Genomic DNA, 23,796 nt, shown 5'->3' with positions numbered 1-23,796 from the left:
CCAGAAGTAAAGGGGTGGGATGCCCCTCATTTGTCCAAAGAACCTTTATCAGCCCAGTCACAACATGCCATGGGGCCTGTGGGGAAAAGCTCAGGGCTGAGAAGGGAGATCAGCCTTCTAAGTTCCAGAAGGTAAAGCCAATCCCTCAAATCCCTCCCAAGCCAAGGACCACAGAGCTACTGACCATAGACTGCATGCACCTCAAGTAATCAGGCCTTCAATAAATCCTGCCACACCAGTCAACTTGCACTATCTGCTGGAGGCAGCCATAATACTTATTCTGGTGATATTACTGAATTGTGTTCTGACTTAATCTGCTGGTTGTGGGGTATAACCCACTTCTGTGAACTAATCTAGCAGGAAAAGGAAATATGCAATCTGCTGCATTGCATTGCAAAATCCCAAAGTATCAGCAATCTATTTTTTAAAAAAGACGTTAAGGCACGTAGAAGAATTCAAAGACAGTTGTAAAAATTCTCACCTGCCCTTGCTTTTCTCGGGGTAAGCCTTGGCATTCCTTGACTTCATGCCCAAACTGTCCACAAAGGTTACATGGTTTGGGTTTGTTTGGCTTGAACTCCTCTCGGATTATAGTGAAAAGTGGTTCATGTGTGGCCAGCCCCAGCATAATGAGATCAGCTGGAAACAAGGGAACATAAAATAAAAATCATGAAAAAGTGCCAATCAGAAGCCATAATATACAACTTTGTGAAAATAGCTTTAACCTAACCACTTAACCGCATAATTGCAAAGTTTCTAATCAAAATGACATGAGTGCCACAAGCCAGAATTGCACCTTAGCTGACACCCCCACCACCCCACCACCCCACTCACTGCACCCATTGATCCCACAGAAAGATAATAGATGAGGAACAATTTTGCACTCATCTTCCTTGCACCCTGCGCCACACTGCTTGCACAGTCCTCAGATCAGGCCTACAAAATGCATACCACATGAACAGTAGTTCCCTCCTGTAATATAAAAAAAACCTCTTACCATCAGCTCCACACAAGCAGTGATGAGTGTTTGGGTCATGGTTTGGCTGACCTAATTTAAAACAAAAAAAAAACCCCACATTTTATTTACATAATTCTTCTATTTGAAAAACCTGCTTCAATCAGCATAAACAATCATAGTGAGAAAACAAATGTTAACTCAATATATAACCCATCGTGCAATAGAAAAAAATTTGCTACAAAGACATATCAGCTACCAACATTATTATCCCCACCAACCTCAACAGCCAAATGGACTGAATAAAATCCATCAGCCCATCACATGCTTGTTTAAATAACCAGATTTTCACTAATCTCAGAAATTTAAAGTAATCCATGTATAACATATTCCACTGAACAGATAATTGAAAAGGCCCCAACCCTTATTTCCAAAAAAAAAAAAATCCAAAGTGCTTCTATTCGTCTTAAAACTACCAAGAATACCTGCCCTGGCACATAATGCACAAATTGCTGCCCTGGCACATAATCTACAAGTTTGTCACATTGGTAAATTGACCCCAGCACCCATGAAAGGATTTATAAATTAACATTAGCAACTTGAACTTACATTGGAATTCCACTGGTAACCAATACAGTTCCTGTATTATAGGATAATCCCTCGCTCATTCTTATAGCTGTATTTTAAAGGATTTTTAAACAACTCAATAACTACTTTTGTAGCCAAATATCTACTGTAGATATAAGGGACCACAGAATACTTTCATAAACAATGCCCTCATTATTGCTGAAATCTGAAATTCCATGTGAACACCGCAATATACCAGATTCTAAAGTCCTTCACTATATCTGCCCGTAATAGTTTCTGTTTGTTCAACTTCAGATATTCCTCTGTGCCCGGATCATTATATCTACCCAAAGGGTTTCCATTTTGAGGTGCAGAACCACTCGACCATTTATTAACTTTCTAAACCCTCCTTACATTTTCCCTATCAAGCACAAAATGTAAAAGGTCATCTACACATTGAAAATTTTTTTATCAAATCTCTTAACGACTTCTCAAAAGAGGTACATTGGAAAATTAAGTTTATACCTTTGATAATCTTCTTTCTGTTAGTCCCTGGAGGATTCCATACACTAGGAGGGGCATAATCAAAAGGGACGTCTAATCCCTTTACGTCCATCTCGCAAGTTGTCCAAAGTTAAAAAGAGCCTAAGACACATTTTCGAAAGATTCGTCCAACTTTTTTTTACTTTCGAAAATCGTCTAATTATACGTCCTGCCGATCTGATCGTCCAAGCCGCTAAATCGTCCATCTTTATACCACATTTCCGTCCAAGTCCAAAACGCCTAGAACAAGCCCTGTTGGATGTGGGAGGGGTCTGCAAAGTGATGGACTGCACACCCAGACATGCCACCTAAATAGTGGGGTACCTTACAGGGCACTGCTGTGAACTTCACAAAAAGGGTGCCATGGCTTCTCCTCACTATGCTCTTAGTGAGCCCCCCCAAACCACCTCCAGAATTCCCTAGACCCACTTATCTACCACCCCAATAGGCCTTATGGCTGCAGGAGCCACTTATATGCCAGTGAAAAAAGGGTTTTGGGGGTGTATAGGGGAATGCACATGTTTAAGTATCAATGCAGTGCTTACAGGGGCATATGGGCATGGGTCCTCCTCTCTATGGGTCCCTAACCCACCCCCAAGATGACTTAAGCTGCCTCTGTGCTGGACGACTAGGCTTTCCTATGCCAGGCGGCCAGGTGATGATGGTCTGGAGGCTGAAATTTAAAGTTGTGAATAAAATTTTATGGGGGTGGGGGGTTGGTGATCACTGGGGTCTGTGTTATGTGTGGGGGTCTGTGTTATGTGTTTTCAGTGCTTATCTGGTGACTTTAGGTGGGTTTTTGTGACTTAGACCATGTTTTACATGGTCTAAGTCACAACGTCCAAGTTCCGTCTAGGCTCTGTTGTTAAACTTTCGGTTATAGATGCTTCCCGCCCAACTCCCGCCCTCGACACGCCTTCCAAAACGCCCTGTTTAGCTTTGGATATTGAGCGGCACTATGAAGGCCTAGGTCGTTTAGAAAAACGTCCAAAACCCGGTTTTATTATCGGCACTTGGACGTTTTTGAAAAATGTTCGTCCAAGTGCCGACTTAGGCCGGTTTTTGGACGTTTTTCTCTTTCGATTATGAGCCCCTAGGTGTTCAATCCTAACCCGCAGTCCGGGTATTACAGAATTCACATGTTTTCTGAGCACATGCTACACTCACCTTAGTGAAAGAATCAGTAAATTACCTTAGTTTCGTCCCAAAGCCAAGAACATACCTACAAATCCAGGACAAGGGGAGTACGGGGGAGAATCCCCATCAACATCAGAAATATACAAACTGGTTTGCTCTGCAAAATATCAAGAAGAAATAAACAGGCCCAAAGGCAACTCAGAAAAAACATTGAGGAACAACATAGAACTAACCTGCTGTGTGCAACGAGCACCCCAAGAAAAGCCTTCAGTAACGAGTATACTCGCAGAAACCTTCCCACAAAATCTGTCAGCTGGCTGGAAAATCTTCAAGCCGGTAAGGAGAGTAACCGAGGCATAAAGAAGGAGGCTATATCAACCACTGAATCTACAAAGAAAGGGCAGGTCATATGGAATCCTCCAGGGACTAACAGAAAGAAGATTAGGTTTATACCTTTGATAATCTTCCATTCTTTACGTCACTTCCTGATTCCATAAACTAGGTGACGAACCCAAGGCATGGTAACTATGGATGGACAGAAGAGCCTGCACTCAAAACGGAGGTCCTGAAAACGGCATCAGAATGCGCCGCCACATCCACTTGATAAAACCAGGTAAAAGTATGAGCAAGGACAAAGTAGCCGCCCTACAAATTTCATCAGGATGAATTACATGAGATTCCGCCCATGATGCAGCTACACTTCTCGTCGAGTGTGCTTTAAGCGAGAACGGCAGCTGCTTGCCATGGGTGATGTAAGTCATCGAAATGGCCATTCGAATCCATTGAGCAATCGAGGACTTGGATGCCAGCCTACCATGGCGAGGCGCAGCAGTGAGAACAAAAAGGTGATCAGACAGCCTGAACTCATTAGTCCTTTCCATATAATGAAACATAGAAACATAGAAAGATGACGGCAGATAAGGGCTATATAGCCCATCAAGTCTGCCCACACTATTTACCCATCCTCTTAAGTCTTCTGACCCCTTAAAATATAATTGTAATTATACTGTCACTCTACTGACCCGCTCATTCAAGTCCTAGTGACCCTATCCCTTGGCATGACCTCGTAGGGATCCCACATGGGTATCCCATTTGTTCTTGAAGTCAGGGATGCTGCGTGCCTCGACCACCTGCACTGGAAGCTTGTTCCAATGCTCGACCACTCTCTCCGTGAAGAAGCACTTCCTGGCGTCTCCACGAAACTTCCCTCCCCTGGAGCAAGATCCTCTTGACATTCAATTTATGTAAGATCTGATCTTTGTGTTCCAAACCTGTTGGGTGAAATGCAGGCAACTGAACCTCCTGGTTGACATGAAAAGCCGAGACCACTTTGAGCAAGAAAGGTACAGTACGGAGAACCCCCTCCCCCACATCCAAAATACAGAGGAAGGGTTCGCTGCACAAAAGAGCCTGGAGCTCCAAAATACGCTACGCTGAGACAATGGCAACCAGAAAAACAGTCTTGATCGTAAAGTCCAGAAGAGAAGCATCTTTCAGGGGTTTGAAAGGAGCTTCAGCAAGGACCTGCAAAATGATATTAAGATTTCATGAATGGAAAGGAAGACACAAGGGAGGACTTAGATGAAGTGGCCCCCTCAAGATCACCTTGACGGATACGGGCTGATGAGGACCAGCCAGCACGGTTTCAGCAAAGGCAGATCTTGTTTGACGAACTTGCTGCACTTCTTCGAGGGAGTAAACGGGCAAATAGACAAGGGCGACCTGGTCGACATTGTATATCTGGATTTTCAGAAGGCGTTCCACAAGGTTCCACATGAACGACTACTTCGGAAAATTGCGAGTCATGGAATCGAGGGTGAAATACTCATGTGGATTAAAAACTGGATGGAGCATAGGAAACAGAGAGTGAGGGGTAAATGGACAATACTCGGACTGGAAGAGCGTCACCAGTGGGGTGCCAAAGGGCTCGGTGCTTGGACCGTGCTCTTCAACATCTTTATAAACGATCTGGATATTGGTACGACGAGTGAGGTGATTAAAATTGCGGATGATTCAAAGTTATTCAGAGTAGTGAAGACACAGGGGGATTGCGAAGATCTGCAATGTGACATAATCAGACTCGAGAAATGGGCATCGACATGGCAGATGAGGTTCAATGTGGATAAGTGTAAAGTAATGCATGTTGGTAACAAAAATCTCATGCACGAATACAGGATGTCCAGTGCTGTACTCTGAGAAAGCCCCCAGGAAAGAGATTTGGGAGTTCTGATCGACAAGTCGATGAAGCCGTCCACGTAATGTGTGGCAGCGGCGGAAAGGGCGAACAGAATGCTAGGAATGATAAAGAAGGGGTATCACGAACAGATCGGAGAAGGTTATCATGCCGCTGTACCGGTTATCATGCCACGCCCTCACCTGGAGTACTGCATCCAGCACTGATCGCCGTACATGAAGAAGGACACGGTACTACTCAAAAGGGTCCAGAGAAGAGCGACTAAAATGGTTAAGGGGCTGGAGGAGTTGCAGTACAGCGAGAGATTAGAGAAACTGGGCCTCTTCTCCCTCGAAAAGAAGAGATCGAGAAGGAACATGATCGAAACATTCAAGATACTGAAGGGAAAAGACTTAGTAGATAAAGAGGTTATTTACCCTCTCCAAGGAAGGGAGAACGAGAGGGAACACATACAGGAACTTGTGAACCGGCCAGGGCTGCACCAAGGCGTCCAAGCTTAGACTTCCGTGTTGCTTTAGTCGACTGAAAAATCGCCTGGGCTTCGAATTCTCTACTGAAGCCATCAAATCCAGCTGAGGCTGACCCCAATGCTGAACAATCACACTGAAAGCCTTCTGCAAGAGGGACCATTCTCCCGGGTCCAGAATCTGTCTGCTTAGGAAATCTGCTGGAAAGTTGTTGACGCCAGCCACGTGAGCCTCTGAAAGTGACTGTAGGTGAGCTTCCGCCCACCGAACAGCATGCAAGCTTTTTGGCCCAAGTAAGTGTTTCTCGTGTTCCCTTGATGACTGATGTACGCCACTACCATGGCATTGTCTGAGAAGACCCAAACATAGAAACTCAGAAAGATGACGGCAGAAAAGGGCTACAGCCCATCAAGTCTGCCCACTCCATTTACCCACCCTATTAAGTCTGAGTGCTAATGACCTAGTTCCTTAACTCGACCGTCGTAGGGATCCCACGTGGATGTCCCATTTATTCTTAAAGTCGAGCACACTGGTGGCCTTGATCACCTGCACTGGAAGTTTGTTCCAGTGATCTACCACCCTTTCTGTGAAGAAATACTTCCTGATGTCACCACTAAATTTCCCTCCTCTGAGTTTGAGCTGGTGCCCCCTTGTGACCGAGGGCCCCTTGGGAAAGAATATATCGTTTTCCACCTCTACACGACCTGTGACGTACTTGAATGTCTCAATCATGTCACCCCTTTCCCCTTTCCCTCTAGGGTATAGAGCTGCAGTTTGCCCAGTCTTTCTTCGTATGAGAGACCCTTGAGTCCGGCGACCATCCTAGTGACCATCCGCTGGACCGACTCAGCTCGAAGCACATCTTTCCGGTAATGTGAACTCCAGAACTGCACACAGTATTCCAGATGAGGTCTCACCATGGTTCTGTAGAGTGGCATTATGACTTCAGGTTTGCGGCTGACGAAGCTTCTTTGATGAGGCCTTCTCTACTTGTTTGGCAGCCTTCATGTCTGCGCTGATGATCACTCCCAAGTCCCGTTCTTCTGAAGTCCTAGCTAGTGTTTCTCCATTCAAGGTGTATGTTCTGCATGGATTTCTGCTACCGAGATGCATGACCTTACACTTCTTAGCGTTGAAGCCCAGCTGCCACGTCGAGGACCAGTTTTCCAATGTGATCAGATCCTGCGTCATACTATCCTTGAGATTGCTTTCATCTACTATATTACACAGTTTGGCGTCATCGGCAAACAGTGCTACTTTACCCTGAAGCCCTCGGGTCAAGTCCCTTATGAATATGTTGAAAAGGGATGGTCCCAGGACTGAGCCCTGTGGCACTCTGCTAGTCACTTCTGATGTCTCAGAGAGGGTGCCATTGACCACCACTCTCTGAAGTCTTCCACTCAGCTACTCCTTGACCCATGCAGTTAGTTTCTCACCTAACCCCATTGATTTCATCTTGTTTAATAGTCTACGGTGTGGAACACTGTCAAAAGCCTTACTGAAATCCAAGTACACTATGTCCAGAGACTCTCCTAAGTCCAGCTTTCCTGTCACCCAGTCAAAGAAGCTGATAAGATTGGACTGGCATGACCTGCCCTTAGTGAATCCATGTTGGCAGGGATCCCTCAGATTCCCCTCATCCAGTATTGTGTCTAGTTTGCCTTTAAGTAGAGTTTCCATGAGTTTACACACTATTGATGTGAGACTCACTGATCTGTAATTCGCAGCCTCTGCTCTGCAACCCTTCTTGTGCAGAGGAACAACGTTGGCAGTTTTCCAGTCCAGGGGGACTCTCCCCGTTCTCAGGGAGAGATTGAAGAGCACGGCTTCCAGAAGGGGCTGGAGAGCGAGTAGCACCAGTTGAATCGCCCGGAGCTCCAGATACTTGAATGACCAAAGTTTCTGATGATAAGTTCACAGGCCCTGAATGGATTGCTCCTTGCAGTGATCTCCCCAACCCAACAGGCTGGCATCCATCATGAAATTCATCCACTCTGATATCCAAAGAAATCTGCCATTCCGGAGAGCCTCCCTCTGAAGCTACCAGCTCTGGGTACTGCGAGCTGGCCCTGTTCAGGGAGCGCATCTGAAGGGAATGACACTATGGAGACCACCGAGAGAGAAGGGACTCCTGTAACGGGTGCATATGAGCTCGGGCCCAGGGAACCGCCTCCAAAGAGGCTGCCATGGACACCAGAACTTGAAGATATAGTTAGGCCGTGGGAGCAGGGTAATCCAGTAGAGCTCTGATCTGCAGTTGAAGTTTCTCTCTGTGTGCCTTGGAAAGAAAAACCAGACCGTTATTCGTATCGAAGAGGAGCCCCAGTTACTCCAACATTGCTCTTCTTGAAGTTGACAATCCACCGTAACACCTGCAACTGAGGAGATACCACCGTTTCCACTGCACTCTCGCACACCGAATGAGACAAGATCTCGAATCAACCAGTCATCCAGGTAAGGATGAACCTGGATCTCCTGCCAGCAGAGAAAAGCCGCCACTACTACCATCACCTTGGTGAATGTGCGAGGTGCAGTGGCAAGGCCAAAGGGTACAGCGGTGAACTGGAAATGTTGTTGCAGAACATGGAAACGCAGAAACCGGGTAAATTGGAATATGGAGGTAAGCCTCTGTGAAATCCAAGGACACCAGAAACTCTCCTGAAGAGACAGCTGCTATGACAGTACACACAGTCTCCATCCGGAAATGGGAACCCTTCAAGAAGTCGTTGACCGATTCCAGAATGGGTCTCCAGTCTTTCAATCATTTCTTCAGCACGATGAAGTACAAGGAGTATCTGCCTAAGCCCGATTCTTGCTCTGGAATGGGTTCTATTGCTGTGATGTCCAGCAGACGTTGTAGGGTAATGGGGATTCGGACCTCTTTTTCCAGTCGACCCGCCAAGGAATCCAGAAAGTGCTGGAGGCAAGCAAAAGAAGTCTATCTTGTGCACCTCTCAAAAGGTGTCTAGCACCCATTGATCCAATGACACCTGAGTCCACTGATAAAACTGAGACAGGCGACCACCCCAATCTGAGGCAGCTCTGAATGACTTCTGGAGTCATTGGATCTTCTTAGGAGCAGCCGCTGTTCAGGAGGTAGAGGCCTGAGGCCGCCTGGAATTGGAATTGTTGTATCGAGGGCAGTAGAATATCTCTGAGAGGAAGATCCTGATGAGCCCTGATGAAACCTACAGGAGGAATGAAAATTACTACGATGCCTGCTCGCAGGTCAACGAGACCTATACACGGGGTCATAAGGTCGCCAAGGCCTTTACCAAATAGAAGCTGGCCTTTGAAGGGATGTTTACCCAAGAGTAGCCTTAGAAGAGGTGTCCCCTGCCCAATTACGGATCCAAAGAGTCCAACACTTAGGCATAGCATAAGCTGAGACCTTGCCAAGAACTGGAATGAGATCATAAAGGGCATCTGCTACATAATCCACCCAATCCATGATGAGCGGCGGACAAGGAAGGTCCGCAGAGGATGTGCAGCATAATCTGAAATGACAAGCACATGACATAAAGGAAGCAGCCACCGCCGCCTTGAGCCCCAAAGTTGCCACTTCAAAAATCTTTTTCAACATAATGTCCATTCTATGATCCTGAGAATCTCTAAGCATCACACACCCTTCACTAGGGAAGGCTGTACGCCTGATTACCTATGCCACACATTATCCACTTTAGGCTGTTCTAAAACCTGCAGAAATTCAGGCGCCAATGGATAAAGCTTCAACATAGCTTTAGAATATCGTAAAGAGCCTTCTGGAGAATCCCACTGTGCTTGAAGCAGTCCAAGAAGCTGTGGATGAACCGGAAGAAAGGCAAACAGTTCCTTAGAGTGGTCCAGGACCGAGGACTGAGAAGTGGAAGGAAGAGGACCCAGCTTAAGCTCTTTGAGGACATCAGCAATGAGAAAATAAACAGAACTATGCTGAAAGAGCCAGAGAACCATAGGGTCATCCCCCGGACCTGGACTTGCAGGGCAACCGAGGTGACTAGTCCCGGCAATGGTATCAGCCGGATCTAAAGCAGAAGAAGTATCAGGATATCACAGAGGCATCACATCTGATTGGAAACTAATGCAATCAAGGTCTACCACAGCCGGACAAGTGAGCTGCAACACAGGCGTAACAGACTTAGACGGCACCACCACACCCGCCTACCACGCCAAATGTGTTGGGTCCATAGAAAAAGCCTTCCAGGGAAGCCAAATAAATTCTGGTGAAAAGTCACAGCCCACATCCATGGCAGTGAGCTGTCGAGATCCAGGTGCTCCACCACAAGAGTCCCCAGACTTGGAATACCAAGATTTGCGTCAGAATGATTGTTGGGCAAAATTATTTACCAAAGTCACGGACCCAGGTCAGTTCCCCAGTTTGTGAGACCGTGGAGGGGGCCAAATTCGAAGCTCCTACCTCCTCCCCCTGTGTGCTAAGGCACACGGTACACAGACACTGATCTGGTGCCAATCCGGTGCTATCACTCCACAAATTCAATAGACTAATCCCAAATGATTTTTTATTAAACCGAGGGGGTTTTGAGGCAGAAAAAGGTTAGAAAAAAAAAATAATGTTAAATCCAAGATGGCCACTGTCATGAATTTGCACCAAAAACAGCAAAAATAACAAATTTCTGAAAATAAAAAATAGTGATTTGGGGTCTGGGGAGATGAGGGACCAGAGCCCTATGCCCAGAAACTGTGAAACAGATTTTAAATACGTTTTAAACCACCCCTGAAGTTCCCATAGGAAATAATGGAGTTACAGTCTCTGCAGTGCCTTTTTGCCTGTCAGCGATTTTCAGCAGTTGAATGGAGAGAAAGGACTTTTCTGCCTCAGAAACTGCTCCAAATGCACAGGAAGGAAGATCTTGGACTGCCAGCCGACCAGAGACCGCCCCCAACCACCTGCCCCCTGCCATGTGGCTGGGGGCAGGAAAGGCAGCCAGCGCCCTAAAAGCCAGGTGGGTTTCTGTCCAGACACACACAGCCTGTGCTAGAAGCCTGTGATGGAGTCACCGGTCAGTAAACTTCCACAGGAAAGTACCTTGGACACTGAAAAAGGGTGGCACACACAGCAGGCTGGTTCCAAAGAACCACCAGTTTCTCTGTGAAGCTATAGTCCGGCTCCACAGGACTGCATCCTTCTCTCCGACAGTGGACCCCTACAAGGGGGTCTCAAGGCACTGAAGCTACCAAAAAACAAAGTTTAAACAAACTTTAAATGAAAAAATAAGAAACAGAAGCAGAGCAACAGCAAAAGACTTCTGCTTGGACTGCTTGCAGAATTGAAAAACTAAGGTAATTTACTGATTCTCTCACTAGGGGGGGGAGTGCAGCATGTGCTCAGAAAACATGTGAATTTTACAATACACAGACTGCGGGTTAGGATTGAACACCTAACATTTGGAATCTTGAAGGGACAAAACAAAAGTGAATGTAAGCAAGAGCGACAGCACTAGCCCCTGCTACACCATGCTCCATCCTCCAAGGCTCTATTGAAATTGCCCTAGTGAGACTTTTTAGGCTCTATCCTCCAAATAAGAGGAAAACCCACATTAAGTGTAATTTTAGTCCATACTAACCACAGAAAAAAAATATATATATATAGACAATAAGTCTATTAGGACTAAAACTATACACTTCTTTAGATGGTTATAACTCTGTGAATGACTTTCCAGTTTGCTCTCACAGCAGTCTTGGAAAGGAAAACATTTCCCAGTATTTCTCAACCTGCGGTACACGGGCTAACCACCTCCTGGGATCTCTCCCTGCCTGACACCTCCTCCCCCACCCCGCTGAAGCCACCGCCGATTCCTCCCTGCCCCACTCCTGAAGCTGACTTTGCCACCCGACATGCTCCATTCCCACCCACCCACCCCACCCCCCGCTGCCGCAAGAGGGCTGGGCCAGGTGCGTGCAGAGACTGCACGCAGCCAGCCCACAAGCCTTCCCATGACATCAATTCTGACACCGGAGAGAAGGTACTGGGCCAGCCAATCGCAGCCTGCTGACTTGGAACCTTCTCTCTCATGTCAAAATTGACGTCGGGTGAAGGCCTGTGGGGTGGTCGCTGCACACACCTGACCTGTCCCTGTTGTTGTTACGGCGATGGTGGTGCGGGGGTAGGAATGGAGCATGGTTGGGTGGCAGGGTCAGCTTCGAGGGTAGGGCAGGGAGGAATCTGCAGTGAAAGTGGCTTCAGCGGGGGAGGGGGGTAGGCAGGGAGAGAGGAAGAAAAGGTTGGGGGGGAATGGAGTGTGTCGGGTGACAGGGTCGGCTTTGGGGGTGGGGGCGGGGAGGCAGGGAGAGAGGAAGAAAAAGTTGGATTCGTGGAGGGACAGAGAGAGATGTTGGTTGGGGAATGGAATGAGGTCTGGAGGAGAGGAAGAATGCAGGAGGCAGAAAGAAAGAAATATTGGATGTAAAGTCAGAAGGAAGTGCTCATGAAATCACCAGACAACAAAGATAAGAAAAATGATTTTATTTTCAATTTAGTGATCAAAATGTATCAGTTTTGATAATTTATATCTGCTGTCTATATTTTGCACTATATTTGTCTATTTTTCTATAGTTGTTACTGAGGTGACATTGCACATTTTAAAGTCATCTGCTTTGACCTCTTTGAAAAAAAATCCGAATATAAATGATAATTAACATTTTCTCTGCGTACAGTGTGATTTGTGTTTTTTTTAATTTTGTGGCTACCATTATGTATTATGTATATGAAAAATGGATGGAAGAAATTGTATTACAATTAGTACTATTATTATGGGGGTGGAGTCAGGGGCTGAGTTTGGATGGGTCTGGGGTAGATCTTGGGCGGGCGTACTCAGTTGGTATTTGTTAGGCTTAGGGGGTACTTAGCTTGAAAAGGTTGAGACACACTGCCCTATACAGATACTGAAATCTTCAACTTTATTTACAGTTTTGACACTGCTTGTATTTGTATATTTATACTCCACCAGAGCCTAAAAATTTCATAATCAAGCAAAACATGTTTAATAAAATTACACAGCTACTTAAAAGACACTTCTCAGATATCCTATAAATGACAGAAAATACAGGCAGTTGTCACTCAATAATAAATTTACAATATATATCTGCTCCTCACCCTATTCCACTGAACAAAGTAAAGTAAAGTAATCCGATTCCCCTTGGCAGTTGTAAACTCTTACAGAGTACTCCAGAATGAATAGTAATAACGTAGCAAATGACAGTAGATAAAAGACCTGTGTGGTCCATACAGTTTGCCCAACAGTCAAATTCTTTTAATTCTCATTATACCTGATAGTCACAAACTTTTTCAGCATTTTAACTGAGGCAAGTTACATAGCAAAATAGTACACATTTAAAATAATTGCCCAATACATTAATAACATCATAAGGCAAACATGGCACAAATTTTTTTAAAAATGTAAAAAAAAAACTTATTAATTCCACTTGCTTGCTCTACCTCTTTAAAATCATTCAAAGCAAAATGCATAAAACTTACCAACCTCAATATATCCTCCCCTAATTGCATAAATTCACCTCCCAAATCTTCATCTGAATAAACATAGCATCCTAATTTATGATTTTATTTAAAAATAACAAATATCCACACCCATAACAGTTCTAGTTTAGCCAGTATTTATTGGAGTAGTTTTACCTCTTTGCCTTCTGATGTAGTCCATGATTTTATGCTCCCCTTCCCCTGGTGCACTGGCATCAGACAAAATAACCTACATAATACAATATAGGTACACTTAGTCTGAAATATTACTAATGTTATTTGCATTTTTTTCACAAGAAGGAAAATACATTGAAAATCCCTTACTCCTTCCTCTGTCTGAATTTTTGCTTTGTAACAATAATAATGTACACTTTTTGAAGGTTCTTCCTCCTTAGACATTTCACAAGTACTGCAGCAGACACTGCAACAGTACATGTGAAAAAAGAAAACATGTATAGCTAAGGAGCATATGTAAACAATAAGGTATTTAAAACTATAGGGAACAGCAACAAGGGAAACTTTTTCTTCTTAAAATGATTTTTAAATATAACAAAATTTATTAGGATTTAAAATAGTGGTGAAATAACTAAGATCAAAAAAAGCAACAGGAAACAAAGAAGCACATATTACTTTGAAGAATCCAGGCAATATTGACACTTGGGGCTCCTTTTACTAAGCTGCAGTAACGTTTTTAGTGCACGCTGCAGATTAGCGTGCACTAACCCCCGCGCTACATAGAAAAACTAATGCCAGCTCAATGGAGGCGTTAGCGTCTAGTGCGCGTGGCATTATAGCTTACTAAAAGGAACCCTTGATGCCTTATTTTCCTCTTTAGAAGGTACATTAGATACAGCTGATCAGACACAATTTAGCACTTCTTTGCCATTATTTCTATCATCTGCTCAGCATATATGCTCATTATTAATGTCAAGGTCCACTCTGAAGCAAAATTATTTTTGTGCTTTTAGCTTTGAAATAAATGTCACGAAGGGCTATGACCCATCATGCAAGCTATGCACTTGCACAGATGACAGCTTTGAAGGAGTAGGCTGGCATAGTTGTGTCTATTGCTGGCATCAATGCTGGTGTGAAGTCTAACACATCCTCTTTAACCCCTTCCCTGCCATAAGATCAGTGGACGGTATCAATCCAGTTCATATTCTTCTTTTACCCCCTTCCCTAGGTCAACACTAGCAGGTGGAACTTATCAAAGCAATAACCTAAAGGTGTGCAGCTCATGTCTCAAAAAAATACAATTGTCCACAGGGTCAATATCTCACTCTTACTTAAATGATTTATCATAAATTTCAGGGCTTCAGACATGCCATTTGGTCACCCATATTTTTCAGTAACCAAATATACCTCAATGGCTATGGCTTCTTCATTTGCCCCCTCTGTATATATTTAAATTTTTCTTTGGTTTTCTTATATCTCCTTATATTTTAAAGTGCTTAGTGCCTAAATAAATATCAATAACTTAATAAATAAGAACTTATCTTAAAAAGTTGTTCTATTCATTGCAATTTTTCTTATCAAGTCGGGAAAGGGACCTGTCACATCGACATGTTTCGACGTTAGGCTGCTTCAAGAAAAAGTCCCCTATATGAACAAGAAAAGGCCATATTATATTCCATCCATCATTAATAATTACAATTTCCATTCAAATATTCTTAAGGGAAAAACCTCCAATACTTTAGTATTAAACACTTACCCTTTATCAACTTATCCAAACCATCCCGATCCGTGTAGTTTCTACTAAGATAAGATGGCCGCGGCGTCTTTTTGACTCAGATAAGTACCTCCCTCTTATCTGACGTCATCCTTTTCTTCAGCGAATCAGAACCCTACACTAACAAACCCCATTCGATTTTTTGATTTAAACCCCCTGGCTCCACTGTATCCAACAAATAAATCCATTTTTGTTCCATCCAATTTAGTTTTTGTTTGTATGGATGGAACAAAAATGGATTTATTTGTTGGATACAGTGGAGCCAGGGGGTTTAAATCAAGAAATCGAATGGGGTTCGTTAGTGTAGGGTTCTGATTCGCTGAAGAAAAGGATGACGTCAGATAGGAGGGAGGTACTTATATGAGTCAAAAAGACGCCGCGGCCATCTTATCTTAGTGGAAACTACACGGATCGGGATGGTTTGGATAAGTTGATAAAGGGTAAGCGTTTAATACTAAAGTATTGGAGGTTTTTCCCTTAAGAATATTTGAATGGAAATTGTAATTATTAATGATGGATGGAATATAATATGGCCTTTTCTTGTTCATATAGGGGACTTTTTCTTGAAGCAGCCTAACGGCGAAACATGTTGATGTGACAGGTCCCTTTCCCGACTTGATAAGAAAAATTGCAATGAATAGAACAACTTTTTAAGATAAGTTCTTATTTATTAAGTTATTGATATTTATATAGGCACTAAACACTTTAAAATATAAGGAGATATAAGAAAACCAAAGAAAAATGTAAATATATACAGAGGGGGCAAATGAAGAAGCCATAGCCATTGAGGTATATTTGGTTACTGAAAAATATGGGTGACCAAATGGCATGTTTGAAGCCCTGAAGTTTATGATAAATCATTTAAGTAAGAGAGAGATATTGACCCTGTGGACAACTGTATGATAGATTGGTCAATATTAAATGAATGACTGAGAGATTTACTCAAAAAAATACAAAGCATAGAAAACGTAGCACACTTTTTCCTCTTTCTTTTGTAAATGTTTAGCCTGAAACTCACAGAGCATGCTCACAGTTGCTTAAGTAGCAAAAAAACCTAAAACACAGGTTTAATTATATTTAACAAAGCCTACAAACAATACATGAAACGCTAAAAACTGAAAGGCAAAAGCTAATTGATGAGGTGAAATTATGCCTTACCTGGTAATTTCTTATCATTTAATTGGTTATAATGTTCTGAACAAGATAGGGGCAGAGAAAAACATATTTTCCAGTGAACTCACCAATTTAACTAGCTAGTGCTCAGTGAAAACCTCCAGTATGCATCTGCCAAAGCAGCAACAGATCCCATGCCCCATCAACCAATGTAGCTGCAATGATCATTAAGGGCTCCTTTTACTAAGCTGCAATAGCGTATTTAGCGCTAAACCTGCGCTACGTGGCTAGAACTAACGCCAGCTCAATGCTGGCGTTAAAGTCTAGCACGCGCAGCAATTCAGCGTGCACTAAAACCGCTATCGCAGCTTAGTAAAAGGAGCCCTAAGTGAGCATACCATCACACCTGTATATACCAGAAGTTTCTCAGATTTTTTTTTTTTTAAACTATAAAGGAAAGAGAAGAGCATGGGCCTTAGTTTTCCAAGGGTGGTTTTTCAAAGCGGTATGGCCAACTAAAGGAAAAGAAATTATTAAGTAAGAATTCACCTTCCCTGTTGTCTGGCTATACTGTTCTTAACAAGAGGTATGTACTCAAGCAAAATACTGGGCGGGGGAAGAACAAGACTCCTGAATTGACTGTTCTGACAAAGTCCGAGTGAGGCCTGTCTAGCATCTCCAACCTGTAATGCTTCACAGATGAAGGAAGTAATGACAAACTATCCACCCCACAAATTTCCTCTGGGGCAACAGCTCAGGCCACCACCCAGGATGTTGTTTGTGCTCAAGTTGAGTGAGCTCTCAACCCCAAAGACACCTGATAATTCTTACAAATGTAGACTATCAACAGCTGCCAAGATCTAACTCGTAATAGAGGTATTGAATGCAGGCTGGTCCGTCTGAAGGCCATGGAAAAGAACAAAAATTATCAGAAAGAAGAAAGTCATTTGATTCCTCCAAGTAACACTGCAATATTCACTAGATATTCAACTGATGCAGTCCCTGAGCTAAAAATCCCTCTTCAACAAAGGAGGGCAAACAGACTTCCTGGTTCACATGGAACGGAGAACTCACTTTGGGAAGAAATAGTGCAAATGGACACCAGAATCCTCTAAAAAGGAGGAGGTATGGTCTTGACAAGAAAGAGCCTGCAATTTGAGACCCTCTGTGCTGAGATAATTGCAACAAGGAAATCCATCTTCAGTGTGAGGTCCTCAGTGGAGGCCAACCACAACTTTCAAAGAGTCCGGAGAGAGCACAGAGAACCAGATTCAAGTCCCATGAGAAAAGAGAGGGTCATATTTCAGCATGCAAAAATTGAACCCCCTCACTATGCACTGCCAGAAAAGACCACTCATTCTGCCCTGAAAACTGGAAAGGTAGCCATTTGGACATTTAAGAAGCCGAGTGACAGATCCTGCTGCAAGAAACCTAGGGATCTGGTCCTTTCGGGGGAAGCTATCCATCCAGCACACCAATCCTCGACAACCTTCCAGACCCACTTATAAACTAGGAACATGGAAGACTTCTAGGACCTAAGAAAAAGTAGAGACCAGGGCTGAGGAGAAAACCCACCTCATTAAATGCCTTTTCTTAAGAGCCAAAAAATAAGCCAAAAGGGATCTGGATCTTCCATTTGTACTGGATCCTGATGTAGAAGACCACAACCCTTGGGCAGTGGGAACAGTCTGGCCACCAACATCCATACCAGGTTCACCTATGAGTTATAATATGTAGTGCTATGCATCTGCTATAGTGCTGCTGTGGACCTGGAGAATCTCAGGAACAGAAGGTACTTGTAAAGGCTTATGTGAGAGAATTTTGTGAGGACACCACCCCCCTCTTACACTGTAAAGAAAATTTATGAGGGTACACATACCAGATAATCTAGCTAGAGACAAGGTTACCATGGCAGCAACATGGTAATTATAAAATTAATGGCAGAACGTGTCACATTTGAAGACTTGAAGACATTTTCACTGAATAGTACCAGACAAAGACAAAGAGAGAGAGAGAGAGAAAAAAACTATTTAAGAAAGAGAAAGGAATTTTTTTCTTTAGCAAACCAGAATGTTACAATCTGCTTTGCTTCCTCAGAGTTTCTTTGTATCGCTTTGCTTTAAGAAGCATTTACATATGCCTATATTAATTTGCATTCACTCTGATCTTTGAAATATTATTATTATATACTTAAAAAAGAAAAGAATAAAATAAAATTACTATTATTGATGAAACTCTGAATTTTCTAAATTATTGACAGAGAGAAACTCTGTTTACCATCACCATTTAGTCCTGCTGGTGGCTCGGACTGTCCCAATCAGAGGCCATGGAGGGAAAAAACAAAGGGTTCCTCCTCTCACCATGACTGAACCAAAACATCTATCTCCTGTGAGGCCGCTTTCTCCTACGGCTGAAGAAATGCTCTATCTTAGTATTAAAGCAAGTAGCCATCAGGCTGAACACTGGAGACCCCCGTCAGTTCAGAATGAGCTGGCTTACAGATGCCCTCGGATCCTATTCCTCTGGATCTAACAGGGAATGGCTTACAAAGTCCACCCATACATTATTCTTGCACACAACAAGGACCACTGACAGGACTTGCAGGATGTCCTTCCACCCAAAAGGAGAGGCTCATCACTTCCAATGCCACAGTCTGGCTTCTGATGCTGCCTTACTTGTTGATGTAGGCTACCGCTATGGCACTGTCTACCATTATTTGGACTGCCTGACTCCAAAGCAGCGGGAGGACCTCCAACAAGGCCAAGTGCACTGCCCATGTCTCCAGGAGGTTGATGAACAGAGAAGCTTCCAGCTATCCAGACTAGTGCTGCCCGATTCACTTTGGTGAATCATTTTGTTTTCTTTAAAAAATCAGGTTCACCGTTTCAATGAGTCCAGAATCTCCTGAAATACATCCGGGTCTCCTAAAGCAGCAGCAGGGGTAGTGGAGGCAGGCGGTGAACAAGCTACTCCTGGCCTGCCCCACCGGCAGAGAAGAGAGAATGATGAATACTAGTGTGGTTTCTTTTCAAGTTTCAAGTTTATTTAAAATTTCTTATACCGCCCAATCAACCTTCTAGGCCAGGGATCTCAAAGTCCCTCCTTGAGGACCGCAGTCCAGTCGGGTTTTCAGGATTTCCCCAATGAATATGCATTGAAAGCAGTGCATGCACATAGATCTCATGCATATTCATTGGGGAAATCCTGAAAACCCGACTGGATTGCGGACTTTGAGACCCCTGTTCTAGGCGGTGTACAAAGTCATAAAAACATGTATTGACTACAAAAATATATATATACCGTATTTTCTCGCATATAACGCGCGCGTTATACGTGGTTTTTACATACCGCGCATACCCTTGCGCGTTGTACAAATTTTTTTTACATAGTTCCCCCCCGACGTCCAATTCACCCCCCCGCAGGACCGCTCGCCCCCACCCCGAAGGACCGCTCGCACGCACTCCCACCCGCACCCCCAGCCTGAAGGACCGCTTGCAACCCCACAGCCTCCGGACCCCCCCCCCCCATCATGTAGAAGCTCCTACCGGTGTCCTGCTGCTTCCTCTTGGCGGTCCCAGCCCTTCTGTGAGCCCTGCGCCTGCGCTGTTTCTTCCGGCGGTCCCGCCCTTTCTCTGACGTCAAGCCCTCTTGCCCCGCCAACTCCCCGACACGATCGGGGCAAGAGGGAGCTCAAGCCCTCTTGTCCCAGCCAACCGCGGCACCCCCGACACGATCGGGGCAAGAGGGAGCTCAAGCCCTCTTGCCCCCCCCGACATGATCGGGGCAAAAGGGAGCCCAAGCCCTCTTGCCCCGCCGACTCCCCAACTCCCCGACAATATCGGGCCAGGAGGGAGCCCAAGCCCTCCTGGCTCTGGCGACCCACCCCCCCCCCCGCTAGTTGTTCGGGCCAGGAGGGAGCCCAAACCCTCCTAGCCATGGCGACCCCCTACCCCCACCCCACACTACATTGCGGGCAGGAGGGATCACAGGCCCTCCTGCCCTCGACGCAAACCCCCTCCCCCAACGACCGCCCCCCCCCAAAAAAAAACCTCTGACCGCCCCCCCAGCCAATCCGCGACCCCCCTGGCCGACCCCCATGACAGCCCCACCCCCCTTCCCCGTACCTTTGTGTAGTTGGCCGGACAGACGGGAGACAAACCCGCCTGTCCGGCAGGCAGCCAACGACAGAATGAGGCTGGATTGGCCCATCCGTCCCAAAGCTCCGCCTACTGGTGGGGCCTAAGGCGCCTGGGCCAATCAGAATAGGCCAGGTAGCCTTAGGTCCTTCCTTGGGGCGGGGCCTGAGGCACATGGGCCCAATCCGACCATGTGTCCAAGGCCCCGCCCCCAGGAGGGACCTAAGGCTCCCGGGCCTATTCTGATTGGCCCAGGCGCCTTAGGCCCCACCAGTAGGCGGAGCTTTGGGACGGATGGGCCAATCCGGCCTCATTCCCTCGTTGGCTGCCTGCCGGACAGGCGGGTTTGTCTCCTGTCTGTCCGGCCAACTACACAAAGGTACAGGGAAGGGGGGTGGGGCTGTCGTGGGGGTCGGCCAGGGGGGTCGCGGGTCGGCTGGGGGGGCGGTCGGAGGTTCTTGGGGGGGGCGGTCGTTGGGGGGAGGGGGGTTTGCGTCGAGGGCAGGAGGGCCTGGGATCCCTCCTGCCTGTAATGTAGTGCGGGGTGGGGGTAGGGGGTCGCCGTGGCCAGGAGGGTTTGGGCTCCCTCCTGGCCCAAACAACTAGCGGAGGGGGGGGGGGTCGCCACGGCCAGGAGGACTTGGGCTCCCTCCTGGCCCGAACAACTAGCGGGGGGGGGGGTTCGCCAGAGCCAGGAGGGCTTGGGCTCCCTCCTGGCCCGATATTGTCGGGGAGTTGGGGAGTCGGCGGGGCAAGAGGGCTTGGGCTCCCTTTTGCCCCGATCGTGTCGGGGAGTCGGGGGGGCAAGAGGGCTTGAGCTCTCTCTTGCCCCGATCGTGTCGGGGGTGCCGCGGTTGGCTGGGGCAAGAGGGCTTGAGCTCCCTCTTGCCCCGATCGTGTCGGGGAGTCGGTGGGGCAAGAGGGCTTGACGTCAGAGAAAGGGCGGGACCGCCAAGAGGAAGCAGCAGGACACCGGTAGGAGCTTCTACATGATGGGGGGGGGGGTCGGGAGGCTGTGGGGGTGCGAGCGGTCCTTCAGGGTGGGGGTGCGGGTGCGTGCAAGCGGTCCTTCGGGGTGGGGGTGCGAGCGGTCCTGCGTGGGGGGGGGTGAATCGGACATCGGGGGGGGTGAATCGGACGTCGGGGGGGGGCATCAGGCTTTCAGGATGGGGACAGGACTTCAAGGGGGAGAGGAGAGTCGGGGCGGGCGAAAGGAGAATCGGGGTGGCCAGAGGAGAGTCGGGGCAGGCGAAAGGAGAGTCGGGCGGCGATGGGAAAGTCGGGGCGGCATGCGCGGTGTACGGGTGCGCGCGGTATATAAAAATTTCTGTACATAAATTTGTGTTTTTCACGCACTATACCCGGGTGCGCGTTATCTATGTGAAAATACGGTATATATTTAAGATGACAGATCATTAAAAACAATAATTATTAAAAACATTTAAAAATAAAGACAAACGGGAACAAAAGGGAAAAGGGCAAGAACTATAATAATCAAGTAGAGAGAAAATATATAGGGAACAAAACAAAAGGAAGGCTGGATAAAAATAAAATAAAGCTATGTAGCCCTGAAAAGGACATTTAGGTCTCGAAGGCATCAAGAAAAATAAACGTTTTTAACTTTGTCTTAAAATTATTAAGAATTGATTCTTCCCATAAATGGGATGGAATATTATTCCAAAGAGAGGGAGTCCTAACAGAGAAAATGGTAGACCTCATTGTGTTGATATACTTCAGAGATGGGATAGAAAGAAGATTTTTGGCAGTCGATCTTAGAGTCTTAGGACTATAGGGAATAAGAAGATTATTAATAAATTTGGGTTGGTTATTTTGTCTAGTTTTAAAAGTTTGTAAAATAATTTTATAAGTGATTCCATGTTCTACTGGTAACCAATGAGCTTTATGTAGGAAGGGGGTGACATGGTCAAACTTCATTGCATTAAATATGGGGCTCCTTTTTACGAAGGTGCGCTAGCGTTTTTAGCGCACGCACAAGATTAGCGTGCGCTATAGTGCTGAAAAACTACCGCCTGCTTAAAAGGAGGTGGTAGCGGCTAGCACGTGCTAAGCGTGCACTAAAACTGCTAGTGCACCTTTGTAAATGGAGCCCATAATCTTTACTGCAATATTATCTGAAGTCTTCTTATTTCTTTTTTAGTTATGCCTTTGTAGAGAGCATTACAATAATCAATGCAGGAAATGTAATGTAATGTAATGTATTTCTTATAATCCATTAGGTTCTAAGCGGTTTACAGAAAATATACATTAAAATTATAAATAAGAAAGGTACTTAGAAATTCCCTTACTGTCCCGAAGGCTCACAATCTAACTAAAGTACCTGGAGAGTAATAAAGAAGTGAAAAATAGAGATAGAGAAAAAATAAGAATAAACATTCTAACAAGACTGCATTGATCTAAGTACTTTGGAAGGTAGAAGAGAGGAGAGAAAGGAATAGATGCAGGAGGAGGAACCGTTGAACAATAGAATTCTGGAGAAATTTAAATGATAAAAATAGAACAAAACAAAACAAGTGGCAAAACAATGAATAAGATTAAAAATAATTCATAAACTGGAAAGAAAAAGAAAAAGAAAACATTGTCAAATCATGAGAGAATGGATCAAAATATTCAGAGAAATGGGCTCTAATAATTTGGATATGGACCTAATCATGCATATCCGGTAAAAGCAGCGCTGGACCACTTTGCTGATATGGAGATGATAATTGAGTTTACTATCGAAAGTGATTCCGAGTAGTTTTAAAGAGGGCACAACTTTAAGAGACTGAGTTTTAAATGTAAGAAGAGTTTGCAGAGAAAGTCCATCTTTGTTGGGAAAGATCATTCAAGTTTCAAGTTTATTAAAATTTTTGATTAATCGCTTTGTCTTTTTTTCAAAGCGATGAACATACATATATATAAATAGAAATAATTAATATTACAATATAAAAAATAAAAATTAAGACATTAATTATACATGACCTTAAAAATTAATTTAAAAGAGAATAAAAAAATCCTAAATACATATTTAACAAAACATGAGTAAAAGGAGAAGGGGATAAGAACTACAAAATATAATAAAAGAAGGTTGGGGAAAAAAACATAAGGTGGGAAATTTTTTAATTATTAAATTATTGTGATCCAGATTATAAGTTATTAATCAAAGGCATCTTTAAAAAGGAACGTTTTTAAATTAATCTTAAATTTTTCAATATCATGCTCTTTTCTTAGGTAGATTGGCAAGGAATTCCACATTTGTGGTGCAGTAACAGAAAAGATATATTGTCTTCTAGTATTTATAATTTTAAGAGATGGAATTGTTAATAAATGCTGTTCGTTAGACCGCAATATTCTATTTGTGGAATAGGGAATCAGTGTTTTATAGATAAAAGCAGGAGTTTTAAAAAGCATTGCTTTCAAGGTAAGTAGACATATTTTATATGTTATTCTATGGGTTACTGGAAGC

General features: G+C 44.7%; 1 protein-coding gene across 1 annotated transcript in view; it reads right to left on the bottom strand.

Moving 5' to 3' along the window:
- The window catches only part of XRN2 (5'-3' exoribonuclease 2), a 302,991-nt gene that overhangs the window by 227,323 nt on the left and 51,872 nt on the right, over positions 1-23,796 (bottom strand). Inside the window, exons 7-9 of the mRNA XM_033938550.1 lie at positions 13,512-13,584; positions 998-1,048; positions 482-639 (exon numbers count right to left, since the gene is read on the bottom strand). Coding sequence (XP_033794441.1) covers positions 482-639; positions 998-1,048; positions 13,512-13,584 — 282 coding nt within the window. The remainder of the gene's footprint in view (positions 1-481; positions 640-997; positions 1,049-13,511; positions 13,585-23,796) is intronic.

Source organism: Geotrypetes seraphini, chromosome 3 (genome assembly GCF_902459505.1).
Source record: "Geotrypetes seraphini chromosome 3, aGeoSer1.1, whole genome shotgun sequence".
Classification (NCBI taxonomy): Eukaryota; Metazoa; Chordata; class Amphibia; order Gymnophiona; family Dermophiidae; genus Geotrypetes; species Geotrypetes seraphini.
The sequence above is the reverse complement of the archived record's forward strand: the minus strand, read 5'-3'. Positions and strand labels throughout refer to the sequence as shown.